At 36.0% G+C, this 15,701-nt stretch overlaps 1 protein-coding gene across 5 annotated transcripts in view; it reads right to left on the reverse strand.

The window, feature by feature from the left end:
• The window catches only part of SLC9C1 (solute carrier family 9 member C1), a 107,463-nt gene that overhangs the window by 12,844 nt on the left and 78,918 nt on the right, over positions 1 to 15,701 (reverse strand). For 4 of the 5 annotated variants that reach the window (XM_078452991.2, XM_078452993.2, XM_078452990.2 and 1 more), the window contains 5 exons: positions 9,647 to 9,772; positions 8,189 to 8,287; positions 7,492 to 7,665; positions 398 to 529; positions 79 to 264 (listed from right to left, as the gene is read on the reverse strand). In XM_078452991.2, coding sequence (XP_078309117.2) covers positions 79 to 264; positions 398 to 529; positions 7,492 to 7,665; positions 8,189 to 8,287; positions 9,647 to 9,772 — 717 coding nt within the window. The remainder of the gene's footprint in view (positions 1 to 78; positions 265 to 397; positions 530 to 7,491; positions 7,666 to 8,188; positions 8,288 to 9,646; positions 9,773 to 15,701) is intronic. The other variant, XM_078452992.2, reaches the window with a different exon arrangement.

Here is a 15,701-nt window from a genome sequence, read left to right on the forward strand (position 1 = left end):
GTGGCAATTTTTGTAATGTTAACACATTGTTGGACATATGGCATATTGACCCGAAGACATGAATCAACATTTCCCTACCTGATAGCATGTTATAGGAATTAAAGAAGGTGCCTTATAAGCTTTCCGTAACTGACAATCTTCTACAGCTCCATGTATGAGAATGACATAGATTACAGTTTCATCATAGATATCAGTTTTGGTGTTCTTTGGTATGTCTTTTATGCAGACGTTACAGAGTTTTAATTGCATCTTGTAGTTCCAATCCTACAAGGAAAACACAGTTTCATAACCTATGGTTTATAAGGTTTAATATAAATTCCTAAATAGTTAATTAATAACAGTACTTTAATAAAACTCCATTCAGAGAGAAGAGTGAGTTCATACAAACACTTCTTACCTTATAAGATAAACGTTCCCTGATTTTTTTGGCAGTAATAGAAAGACCAAGTTTTAGCCACATTTTATATTCAATGTGAGGACAACATTGCTCAAAAGCTTCATACAAGTGACTTTTGGGAATAAAACATGTCTGAAAAAAGGAGGATACAAATTTAATATTTCATTCTGTACACCTATAGTTTAAGGATATAAGGTTTCCTCATTTACATATAACATTAAAACTAAGAATTTAAATGATGTAACATTCATGTTGTTGCCTGGAAATCTGATAAGATGTGTACAGTAGTAAATATTGGTGTGATTTTGTCATAAATTAAATATTAAAAGGCTACATGCTCCAATGAGATGTTCGTTATTATTGTTATAGATTCTGAAAAAAAAAGAAAATAAAGTATAAAAAATTATTTAAGCTTTAACTAAAGATATGAATATTTCTAAAAATACATTATTTTAGAGAAGTAAACTTTTTAACTAACAGTAAAATGCCAATGCTAGCAATGATCAGAATATTGGCTATCAGGAATAAGCTATTAAGAATATACAAGACACTGTGTATGTTGCTTTTTATTTCTCATGGGTAAGTATGTACGAGTGGTATTGCTGGGTAATATGGTAATTGTGTGTTTAACTTTATAAGAAAGGGTTGAGACATTTTACAGTCTCATCAGCCATGGGTGGGAATTTTAGTTGCTTTATGTCCTTGCCAATACGTGGTACTCATTATCTTTATTTTTAGCCGAAGTAGTGGGTATGTAGTGATACCTCATCACGACTTTTAATCTGAATTTCTCTGAGAGCTAATGATATCAAGCATCTTCTCTATGTGCTTCTTCTTTTGTGAAATGTTTGTTCAAATCCTTTGTGTAATTAAAAACAATTTTTTTAAGTTTATTTATTTATTTTGAGAGAGACAGAGACAGCTTGAGTAAGGGAAGGGCAGAGAGAAAGATGGAGAGAGAGAATCCAAAGCAGGTTTTGTGCTGCCAGCGCAGAGACTGATGCAGGGCTCAAACTCAAGATCGTGACCTGAGCTGAAACCAAGAGTTGGAGGGAACTTAGCCAACTGAGCCACATAGGCACCCCATTTTTCCCAATTTTTAATTTGGTGATTTGTCTTCTCATTTTTGAGTTGTAAGAATTCTTTATAAGTTCCATTGTCAAGTACTTTTTCAGATAGATATTGTGAAAAATTCCCCACCGTCTGTGTTCCATATTCTTTATGGTGTCCTTTAAAACAGAAGAAGATTTTAATACTAGTGACATTCCATTTATCAGTATTTCCTTTTATGGTTAGTGTTTTTTGTGTCCTGGAAGAAATCTTTGCCTACATCAAGATCTTTGTGTCCCTTTAGAATTTTTGTAGCTCTAATTTTAATGTTTAAGTCTACAATCATTCCAAATCAATTTTTGTGCATAGTGTGTGGGGCCAAGGCTCATAGCTTCCATGTGGATATTTGGAATTTTCAGGATCGTTTGTTGAAAATGATATTATTGTTAAAGATCGATTGACTGTGTATATATGAATCTGTTTCTGGATTTTCTTCCTTATTCCACTGATCTATATTGTCTTAATCTTAAGCTAATTCCACATGGTTTTGATTATAAGGATTTATAATAAGGCTTTAAGTTAGATAGTATAGTTTGTCTAACATTATTCTTTTATAAGTTTTAATTCACGTGTATGTAATATACAGTGTTATATTAATTTCAGGTGTATAATATAGTAACTCAACAATTCCATATATTAGTCAGTGCTCATCAAGATAAGTGTACTCCTGGGGCTCCTGGGTGGCTCAGTTGGTTAAGCATCTAACTTTAGCTCAGGTCATGATCTCATGGTCCATAAGTTTGAGCCCCTCATCGGGCTCTGTGCTAACAGCTTCGAGCCTGGAGCTGCTTCAGATTCTGTGTCTTCCTTTCCCTTTGCTCCTCCCCTGCTCGCTCTCTGTCTCTGTCTCTCTCTCTCTCAAAAATAAATAAACACATTTAAAAAAAAAAAGGTAAGTGTACTCTAAATTCTCTTCACCTATTTCACCCATCCCCCCATCTTCCTCCCCTCTGGTGACCACTTGTTTATTCTCTAAAGTTAAGAGTCTGTTTTTCAGTTTCTCTCTCTCTCTCTCTCTCTCTTTCCCCCCTTTGTTTGTTTGTTTTTTAAATTCCAATGAAATCATATGGCATTTGTCTTTCTCTGACTGACTTATTTCATTTAGCATTATACTCTCTAGATCCGTCCATGTTGATGCAAATGGCAAGATTTCATTCTTTTTTAATGGCTGAATAATATTCCATTGTATAATATTCCATTGTATATACATATATACTAGATCTTGTTTACCCATTCAGTTTATCCATTCATCTATTGATGGATGCTTGGGCTGCTTCCATAAATTGACTATTGCAATTTGAGTATTGACTATATATCCCTTCAAATTAGTGTTTTCAAATTCTTTGGGTAAATACCCAGTGCAATTAGTGTATCTTAGGGTAGTTCTATTCTTAATTTCTTTGAGGAAACTCCATACTGTTTCCACCATGGCTGCATTAATTTGCATTCCCACCAATAGTGCACAAGGGGTCCTTTTCTTCCACATCTTTGTGAACACTTTTTTTTTTCCTTGAGTTTTTGATTTTAGCCATTCTGACAGGTGTGAGGAGATATCTCATTGTAGTTTTGATTTGCATTTCCCTTATAATGAGTGATGTGTCTGTTGGCCATCTGTATGTCTTCTTAAGAAATGTCTATTTATACGTTTTGCCCATTTTAAAATTGGATTATTATTTATTTTCTGGTGTGGGGTTGTATAAGTTTTTTATATATTTTGGATACTAACTCTTTATCAAATATGTCATTTGCAAATATCTTCTCCCATTCAGTAGGTTATCTTTTAGTGTTTTGTTTTGTTTTGTTTTGTTTTGAGAGAGAGGTAGAGAGAAAGGGTACAAGTGAGTGAAGGGCAGAAAGTGAGAAGGAGGGAGAGGGAGAGAGAATTCCATGAGGGGCAGAGAGAGAGAGAGAGAGAGGGAAAGAGAGAAAAGTGAGGCTCACCTGAAGTGGGGCTCATGTGGACCCAAAGTGGGGTTTGAGCTCACCCAAAGTGGGACTTGAACTCATGAACTATGAGATCATAACCTGAGCCAAATTTAGATGTTTAACTGACTGAGCCACCCAGAAACCTGGTTATCTTTTAGTTTTGTTGGTTGTTTCCTTCACTGTGCAGAAGGTTTTTATTGTCATGTAGTCTCAACTAGTTAATTGTTGTTTTTATTTTCCTTGCTTCAGGAGACATAATTAGAAAGTACTGTTACAGCCAATGTCAGAGAAATTACCACCTGTTCTCTGTTCTAAAATTTTATTATTTATTTATTTATTTATTTATTTATTTATTTAAGTCAACTCTATGCCCAACATGGGGTTTAAACTCATGACCGTGAGATCAAGAGTCACATGCTCTACTGACTGAGACAGTCAGGCACCTCTATTCTAGGATTTCTATAGTTTCAGGTCTCACATTTAGGTCCTTAATCCATTTTGAGTTTACTTTTGTGTATGGTGTAAAAAAGTGGTCTACTTTACTTTTTTGCATGTAGCTGTCCTGTGTTCCCAACACCATTTTTTGAAGATACTGTTGTTTCCCCCCCATTTATTATTCTTGTCTCCTTTGTCAAATGACCATATAATTGTGGGTTTATTTCTGGATTTTTTATTCTATTCCATTGATCTATGTGTTTCTTTTTGTGCCAGTACCATACTGTTTTGATTACTACAACTTTGTATTATAATGTGAAATCTGGAATTGCAATACCTACAGCTTTGTTTTTCAAGATTGCTTTCACTGTTTGGATTCTTTTGTGGTTTCATTCATATTTTAGGATTGTTTGTTCTAGTTCTGTGAAAAAATGCTGTTGGTATTTTGATAGGGGTTACATTAAATCTGTAGATTACTTTGGGTAGTACAGACACTGTAACAATATTTGTTGCTCCAAGCCAAGAGCATGGAACATCTTAATTTCTTTCATCAGATTAGGCTGGGGGGAGGGGAGAGGAGTTAAGACGGCAGAAAAGTAAGGGGACCAGGATTTCCCTTGTCCCTCAAACACATCTGAATTGAAGTCAAATCACTTGGAACACCCAGAAAATCAATCTGTGGAGTGGCAGAAGGATCTCCACAGGTGGAGGGAGACAGCTTGGTGGGATTGAGGTGCATGTATGTGAATTGGGGAGATAAAATGGCATAGGCACAGAGGGTATGGAACCCCTTCTGTGGAGAGACAAAAGGAGAAAAAGAAAAGAGGGGCTGTGAAATTGCGGTATTGAGTTAGCACAAGAGGAAAACCTCTCCAGACCATGGACTAGCAAATGAGAAATATGAAGAGAACCAGTTTCTATTTTGCAACAGCCGTTTGAAACTTGGAGTTTTCAAAAATGCACAACTTTCTCCAGACCAGAGCTGGCCATTGTGTGCACCTGGCAGGGAGGGGAGCTAGACCCAGGGCAAGGCCCGAACACATGAACTGTGAGATCATGACCTAAGTGGCAGAAGTTGGATGCCTCCCTGACTGGGCCACCCAGGTGCTCCCAGATATTGTTTCGTTTTATGGAATCACTTAGTTCTCTAATTCTCCCCGGTGATCTAGTAATTTCTGTTCCCTCCTTTTTTCAGTTTCATCATTTTCAATAATTTTATCTTCTAATTTTTTGTTATGTTTATTTTTGAGAGAGACAGAGACAGAATGCAAGTGGGTTGGGGCAGAGAGAGAGGGAGGCACAGAATCCAAAGCAGGCTCCAGGCTCTGAGCTGTCAGCACAGAGTCCGACTCAGGGGCTCAAACCCACGAGCTGTGAGATCATGACCTGAGCCGAAGTCGGATGCTCAACTGACTGAGTTACCCAGGTGCCCCAATTATTTTATCTTCTATTTCACCTATTCTTTCCTTATTATTTCTATTATTTGTCTTCTAGTTCTTTGACTCTTAAAATGTTTTCTGTAATGTTTTATTTATTCCTGAGAGAGAGAAAGACAGAGCATGAGTGAGGGAGGGGCAGAGTGAGAGAGGGACACAGAATCCGAAGCAGGCTCCAGGCTCTGAGCTGTCAGCACAGAGCCCCACTTGGAGCTTGAACTCACAAGCCCCAAGCTGTCTGACACTCAACCAACTGAGTCACCCAGGCACCCTTGACTCTTTTTTACTGCTATCTCCAATTAGGTGTTTTTAGTTCTAAAATTTCCATTTGACTCTTTTCTATATTTCCACAATATCCTGATATTTTCTATCTCGTTTCTCATTAAGGATATATTTTCCTTTAATTTTTTGAACATATTTCAAAGAACATAGTTCTTCAAATCTATTATCAATAATTATTTAGTGCCTAATCCATATTTTGGACAATTTCAATGTTGTTTTCTATCCATTGGGCACTTTTTTCACACTATAGACCACATTATCATGTTTGTTTGTTTAGTAATTCATTATTGTTATTCTGTAACCAGAAACAGAAGGCTATAATATGTTTATGAAAATCTCAGGTATCATATAATTTTACTTGTAAATATTCTAATATCCATCACTGAATAATAGACACATTAAGTTTTCCCTTACCCTCTTCCTTCTCCCATTCCTTTTTATATGTCATTGGTGTGTTGAGAAAAAAAATGGATCATTCATTCTGTGGACCTCCCACATCTTTGGATTTAGCTAGTTATTCCCTTCTGATGTCAATTAACTTGTTTCTCTCCTTCCTGAATTTTCTATAAACTGGTTAGATCTATATGTTTTTACTCTCTCAATTTTTTTTTTTTTTTAATTAAAGAAAGGGGCACCTGGGTGACTCAGTTGGTTAACATCCATCTCTTGGTTTTGGTTCAGGTGATGATCTCATGGTTCATGAGTTTGAGCCCTGTGTCAGACTCTGTGCTGACATCATGGAGCCTGTTTGGGATTATCTCTCTCCCTCTCTCTGACTCTCCCTGACTCCCACAGGCATGCTCTCTCTCTCTCTCTCAAAAAAAGCAACCCACAAATATGTATCTATCTATTTATCTATATATATATATATATATATATATGTGTGTGTGTGTGTGTGTGTGTGTGTGTATGTATACACACACACACACACACACATATATATATAGGCTTTTAGTTTTTTCTCATTCAAGAAGACTTCATGGTAGTGCCAGTACTTCTGCTGCATCATATCATGAGGTACGTGATGCCCAATTGTCCAACTTTTAGTGATGCTACAATTGTTTTTAGGTGGTGCAAGCCTTGTCCTTTCATTATGATGTTTCCCATTAACGTTACACTTAGTAGTTTCAGCATCAATTGATAGTTGTTGCCTATTTACATTATTTCATTTCAGATGGCAAAATGAAATATGCTAGGTCTCTGCTTCTATATTTGTTAGCTGAAATTCTGTATAGAAGAATATTACTTAATTTTTTGTTGTTGTTACCTTGAAAAAGTTCATAGAGGAAAGGCAGGATAAATGTTTAATTCTTTCTATTTTTTAAAAGAACAATCCATGTTTAGAGTAGTAAGTTGATATTCCAAAAACCTTATTGGAAATTAAATGAATTTTGGTATCATTATCAGCTTATGGATTTTTATATATTGTGGGGTTCAATTGTTTGAAGTCATTGTTCTTTTAGAGTTCAAATTAGGCCAGTGAGAGCCCCTGTTGTTTTGAGAATTTTGTCCTCATTGTGTCTAGGGAAACTTCCATCTACTTTGTTCAACTTTTTTTATTAATAGCTATTAGTTCTCTGACTTTTTTCCTTACTTAGTCCCCCGAATTATGGTGTTTACAGTTAAAATATCTCCTCTAATTTCCCCATGAGAGACCTCATTTAATCAGTTTTTCTGGTTAAAATCTTTTTTTCAACATGGCAGAGCAATATTTATAAGCCATTTTGTCAGGGCATTATACTGGGTAAGTATAATTTGGTAACAAGTTTTGCTCCCTTACTATTCCTATATTTTTTAAAATTATCATCAGACAGCAAACATATGCTAGGTACAGAAACAACCTTAAATTTGATACTACATATTGAATGAGATACAACAGTAAGACAAAATGTGATGTTTTCTGACCTCCACTACAGTTTTGCAGGTAGCAGAACATATCATCGGTTTATTCGTTAAGCAGTTTAACTCTCCTATTATTTCCCCACTGATCACAAAGTCTGTGTAAGTTATCTGATCATCATTCTCCTCTGACTCCCAGAGCATTTGGTCAATTCCCAAGCCAGGCTTTGATCTTTGAAGCTGTTCAGAACAAAGAAAGATAAAAAAACATATGTCAATTACCCAAACTGTCTAAATTTTGACTTTTTTCTTTTGGTTTTAACAATTTTAATATGTACATATTATTTTGAGGATATTTATTACTTGTACCTTTTAATTCAAATTTATTAAATTAGCAATAACTTAGAAAGAAAAGAATTCTTAGATACTGCAGTCTTTCTGATTTCTTCTACTCAACTAACCTATACCTGCTTTAGGATGGCTAAATACCTGATTCAGATAAACATAAGAAGAAAACAACTTATACGATAATATTCCATCATAAAGATGATCCTTTGGATGGTTTCTTACTATCTATGGGAAAGTATCACTTAAAAGGTGATACATAATGCTAACCATTATGTTTGAATAAGAAAATTGAATGGAAGCTATTGTCCTAAATAAAGGAATAATGCAGTTCTTAACATGGAAAACTATGAATTCTCAATTTCATAGAGTTTTTAACTAATGTTCACAAATGCATTTATGAATAACTCTGACTTACCTTCACCATACCTGATATTATTATATAAATTCCTTTGGGCTCATCACCTTCTTCAAATATATCATTTCCGCAATCAAATGTTACCACTCTGGCTCTTTCCTTAAAAATATCACCAAATATATAAGATATAAATACTATTTTAGCAGTAGTTGGTGATGTTGAAATTTATATTTTAATAAATTTTTTGCATTTTAAAATACCACTTAATAAGATCTGACATGTTGTGTTAGTAAATTTATAAGAGAAGATAGGAATTATGAATATCAAAGAAAGAAAGTGGATATTCATAGATCTATATAACTTCATAAATGGGGTATTTATACATGGATTAGAACAGAAATAATTTAATGTAAGAATAAGAATGTAAGGGAAAGATAAAAAAAATATTTAATCTGGATGGACAATAATGAGAACAGATGCAGGCTAATGTCATATATATGTCTCTTACATAGTTATACTGTAAACAACAGATAAAGTAAATAAAAAATTCATTCATTCAAAATATATTAAGCAGGTGGATAAATATAATTGGTCCTTTGGCACCAAGTAGATACAAAAAGAGAATGTTATTAGAACAAGTTAGACCTATTTATTTCCGCATTCAACAAACACTCTTTGAGCACTCTTTGTGTAATATGCAGAGTGCTAGGGTTTGGGTATACAAAATATGGATGAGCTAAAGAGTATAGTACAGGGGCGCCTGGGTGGCTCAGTTGGTTAACCATCCGACTTTGGCTCAGGTCATGATCTCATGGTTCATGAGTTCGAGCCCCGCGTCGGGCTCTGTGCTGACAGCTCAGAGCCTGGAGCCTGCTTCAGATTCTGTGTCTCCCTCTCTCTTTGCCCCCCTCCCCCCCAACTCACACTCTGTCTCTCTCTCTCTCTAAATAAACATTAAAAAAAAAGAGTATAGTACAGAAGAGAGATGTAAAGGTGATTGCAATGCAATGTACTTAATGCTATAATGAAAGTATATAATGGATACAACGCTGACACCTTTGGTCCTCCAAACTCAGAAAGGATCACAGGTTGATCTTCTATTGGTGGGATATTTGCCTCCAAAGCCTACTTTTCTGAGTATTTTGTAAGGATGTTTCCAGAGAAGCAAGATTTGAAAAAAAAAAAAAAAAAAAAAAAGTAAAAACAAAGGGCATTTCAAGAAAAGTAGCACCCCCAGAAGAATGGAATTAGAAAATAGTGTTAAAGGGCTTGGGGCACCATGCAAGGTTCAGTATGAGGTATATGATGAATAGGCAACAGAAGATTAAAATGGAAAGGGAGGCAAGAGACAGACTGTGGATAGACTTTGCATGTCATTTAAAGGGATTTTTGGGATTTTATCCTACAGGCGATCAATGACATTTAAAGACTTTTAAGCTGGAGAGTATCATAGTCTCTTTTTAGAAAATCATTTGTTGGTACATTAAAAATGGTATTACCAGGAAATAAAAATATTACCTGAATGAAGCTTATATGATCTTTTTCTTTATCTAGCCATGGAATATTGTAGAGTGCTTCTTTAACAGTAAGTGGTTTGATAACAGGTTGAAAATCAAGTATCTCTCTTTTTTTGGCCATTATTAACTAAAACCATAAAATTTAAGAAAAAGGATGAATAAAATTGTGTTCAAAGAATGTTTAAAAAATATGACTTTGTACTATTTCCTTTTCTTGCTCTTCTGAGATTTTGTTCTTCTATGGAACCCTTCAACCTCTCCCCACTGATATCCTTTTTCCGGTATCATTATTCTGAAATCATAGATTAAACACTTAAAACTAAACCTTTTTACTGAACTATAGCAGATAAAAAACACACAAATTATAGAGTCTAATGGAGTTTAAATGGGACTTAAACCCTCTCCTTTCTCCTTTCTCCCTTTTTTGTTCAGTCCCTGCGGCTGTTTCCACTTTTCCACTTTCTCTCCAGCTACTTTTGGGGAGGGCTGCTTTTCCCGTACTCCCCACCCCCCCCCAACCCCAGTCTCTGTCCTCTCTCTGAAAGCAAAAACAGCTCCCTGCCCTCCGTGGTTTCTCTCTCCCCCAGTTCACCTCTCTGCACTGTGTACCTGCTGAGTTCTGTGGTTCAGGTTGTGCACATTGTTGTGTTAATCCTCAAATCAGTTTTCTAGGTGTGCAGGATGGTTTAGTGTTGACCTCAAAAGTGCACAAATCATAAATGTCCACAGAAAGAACATTTACAATATGAAAAGATCTGGGTAACCAGCACCCACATTAAGAAATAAAACATTTACTGCACCCTAAAATCCTCTCTTATATTCTCTTCCAGTCATTTCTTGTATCCAAAGACAACCACTCTTCTATTACCAGAGTTTAGCTTTGTTTGGTTTTGAGCTTTATCTGCATGAAATCAATGAGTATGTACTTGTTTGTGTCTGGTTTGTCTACTATTGATCTACTATTCATCAACATTTGGGGTGCTCCAGTTCTGGGCTTTTGTAATGCTGCTATATTTGCTTGCTGTACATATGTGCACATTTCTGTGACTATATGGTTCCGTAATCCAATTGCTGTGTCATATATATGTGTTCAAATTGAGAAGCTTCTGCCTACCAATTTTCCAAAGTGTTTGTGTTACTTTACACTCTCACTCTGATGTTCCAGTTGTTCCACGTGATGGCCTACAGTTGGTATTGTCAGTTAAAAACCATCAGGTATTCTGGACATAAGCCCTTTGTTGGATATATTTGTTTTGAAAATATCCCCTACCTTTTTGTGGCTTGTCTTTTAATTCTCTTGTTTTCTTAATAAAGAGAAGTTCTCAATTTTTGTGTTGCTGAAATCCAATTTTCTATCCTGTTTAAGAAATCTTTGCCTATGCCAATATCATAAAAATTATCTTATATTATCTTCTAGAAGTTTATTGTTTTACCTCTTACAGTTATGTACAATCCATCTAAAATTGATTTTTTCGTGTGTGGTGTGAGATAAGAATTCAGGTTCATGAATGAAATAGGTTGAAGAACAGAAAAACACAAGAACTACTGAGCCAAAGTTAAAACTAAAGTGGAGAGATACGTTAATAGATTGTCAATATTACTAAGATGTCAGTTGTCTCTAAATTGACATACAGGCTTCTTGGAATCCCAATGGAAAGTTCATTAGATTATTTAATGGAAATTGACAAGTTGATTCTAATGTTTATTTGAAAATACAAAATGCCAAAACTAGTCAAAATAATCTTGAAGAAAAGAGCAAAAGCTGGAAAATACATAAAATCAGATATGAAGATTTATTATTAAGTTCCAGTATAAGATGGTGTGATATACATTGAGAAAGATTCAATGACAGATAAATAAAATGATGAAACAAGAATCCAGAAACTCATCAACACATACACAGTCATTTAATTCATGAAATACTCCACTGAAGTTTAATAGGGTATGATAATCATTTCTATAAATGAGGTTGAGTCAATTGATTACCCATATAGGAACAAAATGTTAATTATTTTTTTAAGAGAAAGAGAGGAGTGTGAGTGGGGGAGGGCTAGAGAGAGAGGGAGACACAGAATCAGAAGCAGGCTCCAGGCTCTGAGCTGTCAGCACAGAGCCTGACATGGGGCTTGAACTCACGAACCGTGAGATCATGACCTGAGCTGAAGTTGGACGCTCAACCAACTGAGCCACCCAGGTGCCCTGGAAAAAAAATGTTAATTTTAACCTAGCATTGTTATGTAAGGCATTCTAGAGACCCTTAACAGTAGAGAACAAACTGAGGGTTGATGGAGGGATGTGGGTGGGGTGATGGGCTAAATGGGTGATAGGTATTAAGGAGGGCACTTGTGTTGAGCACTGGATGTTATATGTAAGTGATGAATCACTAAATTCTACTCCTGAAACCAATGTTACATGATAGGTTAACGAACTAGAATTTAAATAATAATTTGAGGGGTGTCTGGGTGGCTCAGTGGGTTAAGCATCCAACTTCAGCTCAGGTCATGATCTTACAGTTCGTGGGTTCAAGTCCTGCATCAGGCTCTGTGCTGACAGTTCAGAGGCTGGAGCCTGCTTCAGATTCTGTTTCCATCTTTTTGCTCCTCCCCCACTCATGCTCTCGTTCGCGCTCTCTCTCTCTCTCTCTCTCTCGAAAATAAATACATGTTAAAAAAATTTTTAAAAAAATTTGGAAGAGAGAGAGAGAGAAAACCCTTAATGTTAAAATCCTCTAATCAACTGGTATGATTTTTTGCTCAATCAATCAATCAATCAATAACATTGGTTTGGGTTATTATTTCTATTTTCTACAGAGTAAACTTTTCCCATAATCAGGTATATTGGTCTTAGTGGTTTTTTTCTTTTTTCTTGTTTATTTATTTATTTTGAGAGAGAGAGGGAGAGAGAGAGAGAGAGCCTGATGCGGGTCTTGGACTAAGGATGATGAGATCATTCCCTGAGCCGAAATCAAGAGTCTGACACTTAACTGACTGAGCTACCCAGGTGGCCCCAGTCTTAGTTGTTGTTTTTTTTTAGAGAGACAAAGGGTGTGAGTGAGAAGCAGAGAGAGATGGGGAGAGAATCCCATGAGGGGCAGAGAGAGATAGACAGAGAGAGAGAGAGAGAGAGAGAGACAGGGCTCACTCAAAGTGGGGCTCATGCTCACCAGAAGTGGAGTTTGAGCTCACCCAATTCAGAGCTTGAACTCACAAACCATGAAATCATTACCTGAGCTAAAGTCAAATGCTTAACTGACTGAGACACCCAGGTGCCTCATCATTCTGCTCTATTTAAATCCATTTTCTCATAACCTCATTAGCATTGAACACTGACTCCCCTCCACCCCATTATTGCTGATTTAATGGGCAAAATGTGGTATGTGTTAATAATTCAGTTTCTATTTCCTTAGTTACTAGAGATGTCAAATATCTTTTCAAACATTCATTAACAACTTTTCTTTTTGCCTGTGAAATGCCTGTTTCATATTCTTCTCTCACTTTCTATAGGATTCTTTGTCATTGATTTGTGGGAACTTTTTAGGCATTATTGCTATCACTACTTTGTGTGTAATTAAAAAAAATTTTTTTTAATGTTTATTTATTTTTGAGAGAGACAGAGACAGAGTGCCATCTGGGGAGGGGCAGAGACAGAGGGAGACACAGAATCCGAAGCAGGCTCTAGGCTCTGAGCCATCAGCACAGAGCCCAGCATGGGGCTTGAACCCACAGACTGCAAGATCATGACCTGAGCTGAAGTCAGTTGCTTAACCAACTGTGCCACCCAGGCACCCCTGTCTTGAGTATTTTTAAGTGTACAGTTCTATTTTATGTGTACATTCATACTGTGGAATCATAGCACTATTCATCTTCAGAACTCTTTTCATCTAGCAAAACTGAAGTTCTATGCCCATCAAACAATAATTCCTTATTCTTCTCTCTCCTCAGCTCCTGGAAACAACCATTCTTCTTTCTTTCTTTCTTTCTTTCTTTCTTTCTTTCTTTCTTTCTTTCCTTCTTTTAACTTTTTATTTATTCATTCATTTAAGTAATCTCTACACCCAATGTGGGCTTGAACTCATGACCCCAAGATCAAGAATCACATGCTTTTCTGACTGAGCCAGCCCAGTGCCACCACCATTCTACTTTCTGTCTGTTAAGATTTTGACTCTATACAGAAGTGGAATCATATTGTATTTGTGTTTTTGTGACTATCTTATATCATTTAGACTGTCCTTGAGGTTCATCCATGTTGTGGCACATGTCAAAATTTTCTTCTTTTTTTTTTTCTTTTTAAATTTTTTTTAACGTTTATTTATTTTTGAGACAGAGAGAGACAGAGCATGAATGGGGGAGGAGCAGAGAGAAAGGGAGACACAGAATCCAAGGCAGGCTCCAGGCTCTGAGCCATCAGCCGAGCCCGACGCGGGGCTCGAACTCACAGACCGCGAGATCGTGACCTGAGCTGAAGTCGGACGCTTAACCGACTGAGCCACCCAGGTGCCCCAGAATTTTCTTCTTTTTTAAAAGGCTGAATAGTATTCCATTCTGAGTATATACCACATTTTGCTTACCCATTCATCCATCAGTGGACACTTCAATTGCTTCTTTTTCTTAGCTAGTGTAAACAATGCTACTGGAGTGCTATCAACAATAGGCAAATTATGGAGAGAGCCCAAATGTCCATCAATTGATGAATTGGTTGAGAAGATGTGGTATATACATATACAATGGAATACTACTTGGTATGAAAAAGAATGAAATCTTGCCATTTGCAACAACGTGGATGGAACTAGAGGGTATTATGCTAAGTGAAATAAATCAGTCAGAGAGATATATGATTTAACTCATATGTGGAATTTGAGAAACTTAACAGATGAACATAGGGCAAGGGAAAGAAAAATAAGATAAAAACAAAGAGGGAGACAAGCCATAAGAGACTCTTAAATACAGAGAACAAACAGAGGGTTGATGGGGAGGATGTGGGTAGAGGGTGGGTTAAGTGGATGACAGGCATTAAGGAGCACTTTTTGGGATGAGCACTGGGTGTCATATGTAAGAGATGAATCATTGGGTTCTACTCTTGAAGCCAAGACTACACTGTATGTTAACTAACTTGAGAATAAAAACAAAAACAAAAACAAAGGAATGCCGCTGGGATCTCTTTGAGATCCTACTCTCAGTTTTTTAAAGTATATTCTCAGAAGTGGAATTGCTAAAACTTAGGGAAATTCTTCTTAAGTGCCATACTGTTTTTCACAGTGGCTGTACCATTTTACATCCCCACCAATGATGTACAGGGTTTTTGGTTTTGGTTTCTTTCATGATACTCATCCTAATTGGTATGAAGATTTCATTGTAGTTTTGAGTTGCATTTCCTTAATAATTAATGGTGTTAAGCATCTTTTCGTGTGTTTATTGGTTATTTGTGTATCTTTTTTGAAGAAAATATCTATCCAAGTCCTTTGCCTATTTTTGAATTGAGCTGCTTGGTTTTTGTTGTTGACTTTCAAGAGTTCTCTATATATTCTGTATATTAATTCCTTATCCAATACATGATTTGCAAATATTTTCTCCTATTCTGTTTGTTGCATTTTTATTTTGGTGATAGTGCCTTTTGATGCACATGAAGGTCATAATGTACATTTTTTTAAATTTCCTAATTTTCATGAAGTCCACTTTTTCTATTTTTTTCTTTTGTTGCCCGTGCCTTTGGTGTCATTTTAATAACTTATTGTCAAATACAGTATCATGAAATTTTGCCCTCTATTTTCTTCTAAGAGTTTTACAGTGTTAGGTCTTACATTAGGTCATGGGTTCATTTTGAGTTAGTTTTTGTAAATGGTGTCAGGTAGGGGTGCAACTTCATTCTTTTGCATGAGGATATCCAGGTTTCCCAGGAACGTCATATAGTTGGATCATGTTTTTGTCTATTTGCCAATCTTTGTGTTTTGTTTGGAGAGTCAAATCCATTTATATTTAAAGTAATTACTTATAAGGGAACAGTTACTTCCATTATTTTACTATTTTTCCTACATATAGCTTTTTGTCCTTTATTTCCTA

Source organism: Panthera onca, chromosome C2 (genome assembly GCF_046562875.1).
Source record: "Panthera onca isolate mPanOnc1 chromosome C2, mPanOnc1 haplotype 2, whole genome shotgun sequence".
Classification (NCBI taxonomy): domain Eukaryota; kingdom Metazoa; phylum Chordata; class Mammalia; order Carnivora; family Felidae; genus Panthera; species Panthera onca.